This window comes from Hylobates moloch, unplaced genomic scaffold, assembly GCF_009828535.3.
Source record: "Hylobates moloch isolate HMO894 unplaced genomic scaffold, HMol_V3 SCAFFOLD_1, whole genome shotgun sequence".
Lineage (NCBI taxonomy): Eukaryota > Metazoa > Chordata > Mammalia > Primates > Hylobatidae > Hylobates > Hylobates moloch.
Genome location: NW_026652276.1, coordinates 151,478,968 through 151,491,429, shown reverse-complemented (window position 1 = coordinate 151,491,429; position 12,462 = coordinate 151,478,968). Strand labels below are relative to the sequence as shown.

Here is a 12,462-nt window from a genome sequence, read left to right as displayed (position 1 = left end):
AGAATCATGATATGCCTTACACCTTGTACTGAAGAATAAAATTAATGCCTCTTCAATTTATATGATACAATAGGCATGATAGGATGCTCCTTCAGCACCTAGGACAGCCAAATACGAAGGTCATCCATCTGTGAAAGGAAAAACTCCCAAAAAGACCTTGAGCACACACCAAATAGATTTAATTTATAGTTGACATTGGTTCACAGAACTTCAGTCAAGGTCTTCGGCACCTTAATTACAACACACTTGGCCCACACTCCTACTCCTTACCCAGCAGGTAATAGCATTAACATGCATGATGAAACTCCTGTCCATCATCAAAATTCAAGAAGATAAGTTTTGATTTGATTACTAAGACTATTATTGTCTGTTTTATCTTGATGAAACAGTGACTACAAACACAGCTCCAGGCTAATTTGGAACAATGTCAACACCTAAAAATTTCTCTCCTTGGAAGAAACATGGGTAAATTAGAATAAACCTTTTATGCATTAAAAAGTATTAATGTATTTAAGGTGATTCTTGCTGGTGTGTGATTACAAGATTTAAGCTGGAATATTTACATTCTTTAACATTCTTACTTGGCGCCATTGAAAGACTTTCCCTCGAGCTCCCACTCCTGTGTCCCCTGAGACTACTGTAAGTTTCTAGAGCTGATGAAACCACCTGTAGGGTAGAAAGACCAGAAGAGGGCGTGTGGTTTAGCAAGTCTTTGCTAGAGTTATTGTTGGCCCTGAGCACCACTAGCATGGTGGGTGTTTCTGGCTGAATCTGTCTGGTTGTCCTCATGCTGCACACTCTGACGGGTGACCTCAGGCCATGAGTCAGCATTGTGGTAACATTCCTTCTCGTTACACCAGCCATTCTGCTTGAGTAGTCCTCAGAAAAGGAACCATTTTTTAGGTAGGAAAACAAGCTACTCGTTGTGGTCTATAACCTCTTCCTTTCTCTGGGTTCAGTGCAGGAGAGTTACAATGCACCAGAGAAGGGCAGGCCTCCCCCAGGCCCCCTAATACATATAACCACATTTGATCCTCATCATAACCCTGCAATGTTGTTCCCAGCAAGATGGTCTGTCACAGAATCCTTGTATGTATATATCCTTGTAGGTCAAGGCTTCTTAGCTTTCTGCCATGTGACAATTCTCCCTTTGTATGGGGAACGAGTGAACTTGACATTACCTGAATACACAGAATCCCAAGGCTTGGACCATTCCAGTCCCAAGAGATAATTGATATAAAATAAATAAAAGGAGGAGTAGAAAGTATGTGATTGCTTCAGTCTTTGTTTTGTCCTATGTTGTGATAGTTTTACCAAGCACATGGCTCAGAGGAGGCCCAAATGGGAAAGTGAAGCATTTATAATAAGATACCATCACTGTAGATTAACCTGAGTACAAAGGAAGGAGGTGGACACCTTACCCTAGGGGGAAGCAGGGAACAGACCACATACCTGGAGCTGGCCTGCGGATATCTCCATGTTTGCCTCCCGAGATTGTAGGGTTGACAGATTTTCACTGTTTCAACATGTAAAACGAGGTGGTGAAAACTTCACCAGCAGAAGGCTGAGAAACCACTATGGGCAATGCCTGCTCTTAATTCGTGTTACCTTAAGTGTAAAATAAAAGGGACTTAGTTGAAAAAAACTTCTACCAGATTCCTGTTTTATGAAATTCTGAATCTTTTTTTATGTCTTAATCAAAAAACCTAAATATTTTAGGGCATGGCAAGGAGAATGGATTCACCCTTGAGCGCCAGCCTAAATTAGTTATGAATTATTATGTTTATTTTGCAGGTGAGAAAATTGAGGCTCGGAAAGTCTGGAACTTTCTCTTTCCTCACATCCCTTTTGACAGTAGGGCACACATCAAAATTGGTCATTTGGGAACAGTATGTTTTGGTCCAATTCTTCCTTTCTTTCATGGACAAGAGTAATATTAATTTCATCAAAATCATGCAAATCGACTTTGGCTTTAATATAATTTTTATATCAAATATTTCCAGATAACAATGAAGTTCTAATTTGCAAAAGCTGCATGTGTTGTTAGAAGAACCATCCTACTATGGGTGGGGTGCAGTGGATCACGCCTGTAATCCCAGCACTTTGGGAGGCCAAGGAGTTCAAGACCAACCTGGACAACATGGTGAAACCCCATCTCTACTAAAAATACAAAAATCAGCCAGGCATGGAGGCACATGCCTGTAATCCCAGCTACTCAGGAGGCTGAGGTATGAAAACTGTTTGAACCTGGGAGGCGGAGATTGCAGTGGGCCGAGATGGCACCACGGCACTCCAGCCCGGGTGAAAGAGCGAGACTCCATCTCAGAAAAAGGAATCATCCTCCTGTGAATTGGAATCTTATAAAAATAGTGCATCAACCAAATTGGGACAGAATTATTATATATATACATATGAAGAGAAAAATGGAAGACTGCCATGTGGGTCAGTGCCCTCAGGAGTCCCTAACCAGAATCCCTCCCCCAGCACCATACCCAACTCCTAACTGTCCACACCTCGGCCGAGCTCTGGGCATATCTGGACACTCAGAACATGTCCCTTCCCTGTCCCCCACAAACCATCAGCCACATTGCCACAATATGGGCATGGTTCTGCCTGTCCCTGGCTGCTGGAGACGTCCTGGTGGCAGAGCTCCTGTTGGCAGTGCACAGTGTTGACAGGGAGCCATGAGTGCTGATGTAGCTAACAGTGCTCACCAACTGGGATTCTGCAGGCCTCATCCTGCTAGGTTTGCCCTCTGAGGCACCCTGAGCAAGCCAGCTAACAGCCAAAGGTGCTGTTCCTGGGAGCCTCAGCCACCCAGTTTCTGAGTGACCCCAAGGGTGAGAGGGATCCACAGTTTGAAGCACCACCACAATGCACTTGCAACACTGTGGTTAGGAGACTCCAGTGTAGGTCTCACGGATAAGTAGAGGTTGTTTTACAATCAATATTTCTGATTTCTAATTCCATCTCTTTCCACCAGGCCCCAAAGCTACAGAGGGTGAAGGCTAAGATCAAAGGAGTGGTGTTCTTGGAAAAACCGGAAGCAGAACACTTGACAAGAAGAAGAAAAGCCAAGCCCCCTTAGCGCATAGCATCAAGCACAACTGACCACAAGAGCAACAGTGCAGCAGAAGAATGGCCTCCCACAATGTAAGTTATAAGGTGACAACCTGGAGATAGGTCTCATCCCTCTCATGCCTCAGAGTAGGGAGAAGATACCAAGCAGATTATACTCAGCCCCGCTGACATCTAGGACTTTCCTTTCCAGATTACCTCTATGCTCTCTGGCATCTATAGCTCCATGAACTTTATTCTGCTCATTTCATTTGTTTCTCATTCAGAGGTGGTCACTTTCAATTGCCCCAGTCTTTTAAAGGTGGGGAATTTTTGGATGGACTAATCAAAGCCTTGAAGCAAAAGCAAGAATCTTTCCAGTCCCAAATACAAGTGGGATTTGCAGGTACATGTTGCTGAGTAATCTCCGCTGCTCCCTCTCTGCTCCCTCTCAAGAACAAATCCTCCACCAAAGTCAGCTTGGATCTCGCAATGCTTCTTCATGAAGACGTAGGCAATCTTTCAAGCTGATCTCCTTCTGCAAAGTTGGGGTGCAAAAGTCTTCCAGCCCAGGAGGTCATTGAAACCTTTAGCCTAACTCTTCCCGTATTCTCTTTTCAAGTTTATTGTTGTAGCTGTTGCTGCTGTTCTGCTGTTATAACTACTGAAATATAGTTCATTTGCCATAAAAGTTTACTCTTTTAAAGTGTACAATTCAGTGATTTTTTTTTTTAGTATATTCACTTGTGCAGCCGTATCCACTAACTCGGGAACCTCTTCATTACCTGAGAGAAACCCTTTATCCATTAGTAATCACCCGAATTCCCACCTTTTCTCAGCTTTGGCAACCAATAATCTACTTTTTGTCTATGGATTTACCTTGTCTGGACATTTCATGTGAGTGGAATCATACAAAACGTGGCCTTTTATATCTGGCTGTTTTCACTTTTATTTTCATTGTTCACCCCCATTGTAGCACATGTCAGTACTTTATGCCTTTGATGGCTAAATAACATTCCACTGTATGAACATACCACATTTTGCTTATCCATCCATCCATGGATGACATTTAGGTTGTTTCCACCTTTTAGATAAGATGAATAATCCTGCTATGAACATTCATTTACAAGTTTTTATGTATGTGTAAAATTTTTCAAAAACATACTCAAAAACTTTTTTTCAAATAGAAAGCTTTAGCTTTAACAACTATTTCCTCTGGGAATAATTTTGGTCTTATTGCCTGTCTTGTCAAGGCTGAACAATGATCCTTTATTACTCTTTTTTTTTTTTTTTTTCTGAGACAGAGTCTCGCTCTGTCGCCCAGGCTGGAGTGCAGTGGCGTGATCTCTGCTCACTGCAAGCTCCGCCTCCCGGGTTCACGCCATTCTCCTGCCTTAGCCTCCCCAGTAGCTGGGACTACAGGCGCCCACCACCACACCTGGCTAATTTTTTGTATTTTTAGTAGAGATGGGGTTTCACCATGTTAGCCAGGATGGTCTCAATCTCCTGACCTGGTGATCCACCTGCCTCGGCCTCCCAAAGTGCTGGGATTACAGGCATGAGCCACTGTGCTGGACCGATCCTTTATTACTCTTAAACATCTCTAGAAACTTAGCTTCACCAAGGTAATATGGTACTTGGTTGACTTGAGAAAGGTTTTCTACCATGGTGTACATAAGAGAAAGTATATCAATATTTCAAAATAGTATCAGCCTATATATCAATAATGGTTGGTCACTCAAAGTGACACTTATTTCCACTGAGCAAACTTGCAATTTTTGAAGAGTCTTGCTCTGTTTGCCCAGGCTGGAATGCAGTGGTGTCATCATAGTTCACTGCAGCCTCGAACTCTTGGGGTTCAAGAGATCCTTCCACATCGGTCTCCCAAGTAGCTGGGACTACAGGCACATGCTGCCATGCCTAGATAATTTTAACATTTTTTGTAAAGATGGAGTCTTGTAATGTGGTCCAGACCAGTCTCAAACTCCTGCCCTCAAGCAATTTTCCTGCCTTGGTGTCCCAAAGTGCTGGGATTACAGGCATGAGCTACTGTGCTTGGCTATTCTTCAACTGGGGAAAAGCAACCAACCAGACACTAATTCTCATTCTTTAAATAGGGTTTATTTTTTAAACTTAAAGATTTAAATCTTTTTTAACCTTAAGAAATTAAAAATGTTTAAAATCTTAAGGATTTAAATCTTTTTTAATCTTAAGAAATTAAAAATTTTGGCCGGGCGCAGTGGCTCACGCCTGTAATCCCAACATTTTGGGAGGCCGAGGCAGGTGGATCACGAGGTCAGGAGTTCGAGACCAGCCTGGCCAACATGGTGAAACCTCGTCTCTACTAAAAATACAAAAGTTAGCCGGGCGTGGTAGTGGGCGCCTGTAGTCCCAGCTACTCAGGAGGCTGAGGCAGGAGAATCGCTTGAACCTGGGAGGCAGAGGTTGCAGTGAGCTAAGATCGCGCCATTGTGCTCCAGCCTGGGTGATAGAGCAAGACTCAGCCTAAAAAAAAAAATTTTAAAAAAAGAAATTAAAAATTTTTTAAATCTTAAAGATTTAATCTTTATTAAAATCTTTATAAAATCTTTATTAAAATCTTCTATAAGATTTTGATCTGTTGTACAGTATTCATTACAAAGCCCAATGCTGTGCCAAAAGTAAATTCAAAACAAATAGCTGTCAAATAAAAAAATGAATAAGTAAATAAATGTACATTTAACAGCTAGGAGACTAATCATAGGGGGAAATTAAGAACTATTTAGGTACCATTTATTTTTTTAAAAAGCCAAACACTGGAGATTTTTAAAATGTACAAATGTAAAATTTTATACACACAATACCCAATTTGTGATGGTTTATCTTGTTTTCAAGATAAGTTTTGCTAATATCTTATTGTTCAAAGGAACAGCAACAAGCTGCACAAGCTGGTTTACACAAGCTGTAGATCCCAACATAGGCTTTCTCAACTTTATGATGATGCAAAAGCAATATGCATTCAGTAGCAACCATACTTTGAGTACCCATGCAACTATTTTGTTTTTCACTTTCTATACATTATTCAATAAATTACATGAAATATTCAACACCATATAATAAAATAGGCTTTGTGTTAATTTTCTCAATTATAGGCTAATATAGATGTTCTGAGCACATTCAAGGTAGGTGAGGCTAAGTTATGATGTTCAATAGGTTAGGTTCATAAAATGTATTTCTAACTAGGATATTTTCAACTTACGATGGGTTCATCAGGATATAACTGTATTGTAAGTCAAGGAGCATCTGTACTTTACAGTGGTGTTTCTGGAAGTACAAAATAGGTTAGGATGAAAGAATATTGTTTTCAAGATGAGTTTTGCTAATAATATTGTTCAAAGGAACTGCAACAACCTGCACAGGCTGGCTGATACAAGCTGTGGATTCTTTGTCACCTGGACCTACACAGACTTTCTGATGGACGTGTCAACACTCACACTGGCCCCAATTCATTGACAAGAGCTAAGGGTTAACAAATCAGAAAATGAAAGATAAAAACAGAAAAGAAAGAAATCAACTAGAGAAAAAGGAACTATTCCAGATGGCAAGATGCTCCTGTGTCATGGAAGCATTCAGTTTCAGTTTGTTCTATTTTTGACTTCACTTATAAGTTATCTGGTGGCATGGGACAAATTGCTTAGATTTCTTCTGCCTCAGTTTCTCAGTGTGCAAATTGGGGCCAACATCACTCCCCTTTAAGGAGTTCAAAGAGCACTGAGGTTAAAAGTTGGAAAGGCCCAGGCTGTGTCTGTAAAGTATATTTACAACTCCCTGGAGTAATGCAGGTATTGATGCTAAAAGCATCATTATTTTTGTAGTTGGAAAGTCAGAATCCATCCTCCATCATATTCTAAGCCTTTGAAAGAGCCCTTTGTTTTCCTGCCTAAGCTTTGGTCCACAGGGAAAAATATTCTGTCTTTCAAAAGGTTTCTTTCATAAACAGTTCATTCTTTTTAAGTGGGTTTCACTGACTATGTTTATTAACATGTAGTAACACTTAAGGAAGGTTTCATTTGGTACTAGGAAGAAAGCAGTGTGGGCAGCCTGCCACTCCTTAGCCTAAAAAGAAATATTGTCTAGAACAAGGCCCGAGGCACTCAGAGAGGCCAGGACTATTGCAGGTTGCCGCTTGCAACTTGCATCACTCAACCCAAGCAGTGCAAACAATGACGGGTGTCCCAGAGGCCCCTCCTAGACAAGGCCAGTGGGGAAAATTACTCAGCCTTTCTCAGTCACTGAAATGATTTCACCAGAGAGACATCTATGTCAATAAAAGGGAAGATGAAGATATTCAACTTGATAAACAGCAGAAAATTTAATTTAACAAGCTGTCTTTCCATGTTTTTTTTTTCTGTCCATGAGGTTGAATTCACCACTGTTCTCTAAGTTAAACATCTCCATCTTTGATTTATGTCATGACTGAGTCTGTGAACTCTCCTTGTTATTTTCTTCTGACCTCATATCTCACAACTTGTCTTAATTTGAGCCCTTTTTTTTTCTTTTTTTCTTTTGCGAGAAATGGAAATCCATTCAGTGAAGACCATCTCTAGAGATTTCTGGGCCTTAATAAATATCTGTAGAATCATGGGTGACTGCAGAGTGATCCATGAATATCTCTATAGTCACCCATGAAATTCTTCACAAAGGTAAAATCAGGTCAGGATATGCCTCCAGAGCAGTTTTGAACGAAGAAAATTCATCAGGAAGGGGCAACCTGCTGCCAAGGGGTGCGTGAGAGGCAGAGGGTCAATCACATTGGCTCCAGGGTAGCAAATGGTGCTGAATGAAGATGACCAGCTGGGGAGTCCTTTCCTGTCCTCTCCACTGGGACTTGGTCCCTGAGTGCTCGCCAGTCACCAGCAAAACCCAAAGCTTGAAGCAAATGTTTTGCCTTCATGAAGGGATATGTACTGCCTGTTCTGTCAAGCTCTAATCTCTTCAAACTTCATTCCAGAATCATGATATTTTTTTCCCTGCCCTATGGCCTCAGAAACTAACAGATTTTTTGGAAGCCAGGAAATTAAACTCTGACCATAATTTGATCAGAGGCAACACCCTCCCAGGGCTGGATGAAGATCTTTAAAAGTCTTGAGCATTAAAGAGATTATGCTTCACATCCCACAACTATCCACCGTATGTAGTACAATATTTTCTTAAGATCTAAACCCTGAAGTAAAAGAGAATTTCAACAAAGTTCAAACTCTTAGCATGATAATGATGCAATACATTTTTTATAACATCAAAATCTGTATCTAAATTTTGTTCTATTTGCATGTCCCCGTTTACTGGTGATCTAAGCATTTATTCAGTCTATCTACTGGGAATTCTGTCCCCACCTCTGCCTACTCTGCACATACCCACTAAATGTCTGTCGTTTGATTAGTCCAGTAATTTGTATCACAAGTGTTTCCATTGGAACAATCATCTTTGATGTGACCTTCTCTCTGTGGAAGGAGCTCTGAAGGAGCAGCAGTAGGTTTTTCTAATAATGTTTTTTAACATAGGGTCAATGCATTCATTTAGTGCACATTTTTGAACACTCATGCTGTTCCAAGTAGGGCATAGGAAGTCAATCACATTACAAAGATAATACTAGGTATGATGTTACAGAGGGACAAGGTCCTAAAAAACAAGGAGTTATAAGAGACAAGGAGGTGACCTCAGCAACTTGGCCAAATAGGAGGCCCTTGCCTCTCCCTCCACCCTTGGGCACACCAAATAAACATATATTCACAGATCAATTCTCTCTGAGAGAAAGTAAGAAATCAGTTGAGAAACTCTGACCCAGCCAGGCAACTGAAAAATATCCACATCTTTGCCGAGGCATGCTCAGGCAAAGATGGCATCCCAGGCACAACATCATACAATCAGGAAAGGAATCCCCAAACTCAGCTTTTCCCGGTGGCGAGTAGGGTATAGACCTCATATGTAATGCTCTAACTCTAAGCTTCCCCACAGTTTGGCTCTTACTTACCCAGCTTTAGGAGTGAAGGAGATTAAGCATATACAATTCCCACTAGACTATAAGGGAAAAGTGGCAGTTTTGTAGAGATCCACAGCTCTTCCAGAAGCTCCATCCCTAGGAGCAGTGTGGAGAAGGGGCTTTTAAAAAGCAGCTTCCTGTTTCTCTGCAGAAGGGATTTATGCCATGCACTGAGTGCCCCAACTTTCATAGCTATTGTCTGAAGAACTGCATCCTAAAAACCTCCTAGCTCTGAGAGCAGAAGAGACGAGGCATATGTGAGTACCTCTAGATCATAGAACATAAAAACGGTTTTAAATGGACACAGAAACACTTCCAGAGGCCATACTTCCTGGGAACAGTGCAGAAATGAGGCTGAAACACAGCTACCATTTTTCTCTCCAGAAGGGGCTCACTACACACCCTTCCAGTGGCTATATGACAGCCTGTCTCCAAATAAACTTGCATCGGGGAGCTAATAGGTAAGACAAACATTAGCCCTCCAGCAGTCAGAGCCAGAGCTGGGCAATTCTCAAGCCTTTCCTCACACCAAGGTCTACCTATTTTTTCCTGGAAGGAGTTTGTCCATGCGCCAAGTGCCACAAATGTATAACTCTCACCAAAGGGACTGTCTCCCTAATGACCTAGCTCTGAAAGTTGATGGGGCTTTGCATTCCTGAGTGGCCCTAGACCACAGAAAACAAAGAGGTGGACATACAACAGGCCTACTTCCATCAGGTATCTCCTCAAGCTCAGAGGATGCAGCCTGAACTCCAGTAAAGGATTTTGTCACAGATCCTCTCCCTAGCTTACTGCAGAAAGAGTGGGAGATAAACAGCAACACTCAGTTTCACCATGAGGATAGCAGCTAAAATACATACCCAACACCACCCCCTGCCCAGCTTTTCCAGCTACATCAGACAGACTGGCTCCTACCTTATTGGTCTTAGGGTATTGACAGAACATGGCACATCCTAATTTGGGAGGGGGAGCAGCACCAAAAACAGAGACAAACACAAGATTTGAAAGGCACCTTAAAATCTTCGGCAAAGCAAATTGGTGAGATTTTTCTCTTATAGTAGGACAATCTGACAAGACTGGAAGAGGCAGATGTCTTATCTAATGCACAGACCCAACGCAGTGAGTCAAGAAAAACTAATAAATAAGGAGATACATTCCAAATAAAATAACAACATGAATCTCCAGAAACTGGCCCAAGTGAAGTGAAGATATGTGGTCTGCCCAACAGGGAATTCAAAATGATGACCGTAAAATTCCTCATCAAGATTAGGAAAGCAATGCAAGACTGAAAATTCCAACAAAGAGATAGAAAATATCTAAAAGTACCAAACAGAAATCATAAAGCTAAAGAATACTATAACCGAATTGAAAACTTTAGTAAAGAAATTTGACAACAGATTCTGTACAAGGGAGGATCAGTGCATTTGAAGACAGGTCACTGGAAATCATCCAATCTTAGGAGAAAAAAAAAATTTAAAACAGTGAAGATAGCTTAGAGGCCTTATGGGACAACATTAAGCAGAACAAATTAGGAATTATTGATATGCTGAAAGAAGAGGAAGAGAGAGAAAACATTTTAAAAGAAATAATGGCAGAAAACATCCCAAGCCTGAGGAGAAAATATTCAGAAAGCCTAAAGTACATGAGGTAAAATTAGTCCAAAGAGACTCACACCAGGGCACATCATAATCAAATTGTCGAAAGTTAGACAAAGGGATTCTTGAAAGCTGCAAGAAAAAAAGCACATTATTATGTACAAGGGAACCTCTGTAAGATTATCTGGATTTTTCAGCACCTTGCAAGCCAAAAGAGAGTGGGATGCTGTATTCAGAATTCTGATAGAAAGAAAAAACCTGCCAACGAAGAATACTGTGCCCAGCAATTCTATCTTTCAAAAATAAAGGAGTGATAAAGACTTTCTGTGACGAACAAAAGCTGAGAGAATTTATCAACACTAGACATGTCATAAGAAATGCTGAAGGTAGTTCTTAAAACTGAAGGAAGAAGACACAAATTAGTAACATGAAAACATATGAAAGTATAAAACTAACTGGTAAAAGTAATTACATTGTCAAACCCAAAACACTCTAACCCTGCAAAGATGATGGATAAATCAATTATATCTTTAGTATACAGGTTAAAAAGGCAAAACTATTAAAAACAACTAAAGCTACAATAATTTGTTAAGGAATACAAATAATAAGAAGATGTAAAATGTGACAGCAAAAATATAAAGCATGGGAGTAGGGGGAGAAAACCTGTAGAGTTTATGTATTTGACAAAAAATAAGTTGTTATAAGCTTAAAATAGCTGGTTATAAGTTTAAAATATTTTATGAAACCATTTGGGTAGCCATAGAACAAAAGCCTACAATAGATACAAAAAAGATACAAAAAGAAAAGATTCAAAGCACACCACTACAGGAGGCCATCAAACCACAGAGAAAGCAAGCAAGAGAGGAAGAAAAAAAAAAGGATCTACAAAGCCATCAGAAAACAATGGACAAAATGGACTAATGAGTTCTTACCTATCAGTAATTACTCTTAATGTAAATGCATTAAATTATCTAAACAAAAGGCATAGAGTGGCTAAATTGATTTAAAAAAGAAAGACCCAACTATATTCTGCCTACAAGAAACTCACTTCAACTTAAAAAACACTCAGAATGAAAGTGAAAGGATGAAAAATAATATCTCATGCAAATAGAAACCAAAAGAGAACAGAAGTAGCCATACTTATTTTAGACAAAAACTTTAGGTAAAAAACTGTAAAAATAGAGAATAAAGTAATTATATAGTGATGAAAGGGTCAATTCATCAAGAGTATATAAGAATTATAAATATATAGGTACCTAACATTGGTACACCTAAATATATAAAGCAAACATTAACAGATCTAAGGGGAGGCATAGACTGTAATACAGCAATTGTAGGGAATTTCAGTAACCACTTTCAACAATATCAACGAATCAATCACAGAGAAAATCAATAAAGCAACAATGGACTTAACAGACATTGCAGAACATTCTACCCAACAGCAACATAATACACATTCTGTTCACGTGCACACAGAAAATTCTCCAGGATAGATCATATATTAGGGCACAGAACAAGTTTTAACAACTTTAAGAAGATTAAAATCATATCAAATATTTTTTCCAAAGATAATGACATGAAACTAGAAATCAATACAGGAGGAAAATGGAAAATTAACAAATATGTGGAAATTAAACAGTGTGCTTCTGAACAACTATAGAGTCAAGGACAAAATTTTAAAATATCTTGAGACAAATGAAAATGGAAACACAACACACTAAAACATGAGATGCAGCAAAAGCATTTCTAAGAGGGATGTTTATAGCAATAAATGCCTACATCAAAAAAGAA

General features: G+C 39.9%; 1 protein-coding gene across 2 annotated transcripts in view; it reads right to left on the bottom strand.

Annotated features, from left to right (window-relative positions):
* Positions 1-627: 627 nt before the first annotated feature.
* The window catches only part of SNX13 (sorting nexin 13), a 257,707-nt gene continuing 245,872 nt past the window's right edge, over positions 628-12,462 (bottom strand). The window contains exons 27-28 of one of the 2 annotated variants that reach the window (XM_058446639.1): positions 1,453-1,516; positions 628-666 (exon numbers count right to left, since the gene is read on the bottom strand). In XM_058446639.1, the coding sequence (XP_058302622.1) occupies positions 648-666; positions 1,453-1,516 (83 nt within the window). In that variant the 3' untranslated portion in view covers positions 628-647. Of the gene's footprint in view, positions 667-1,452; positions 1,517-1,586; positions 1,609-12,462 lie in introns of those variants that run through there. The other variant, XM_058446641.1, reaches the window with a different exon arrangement.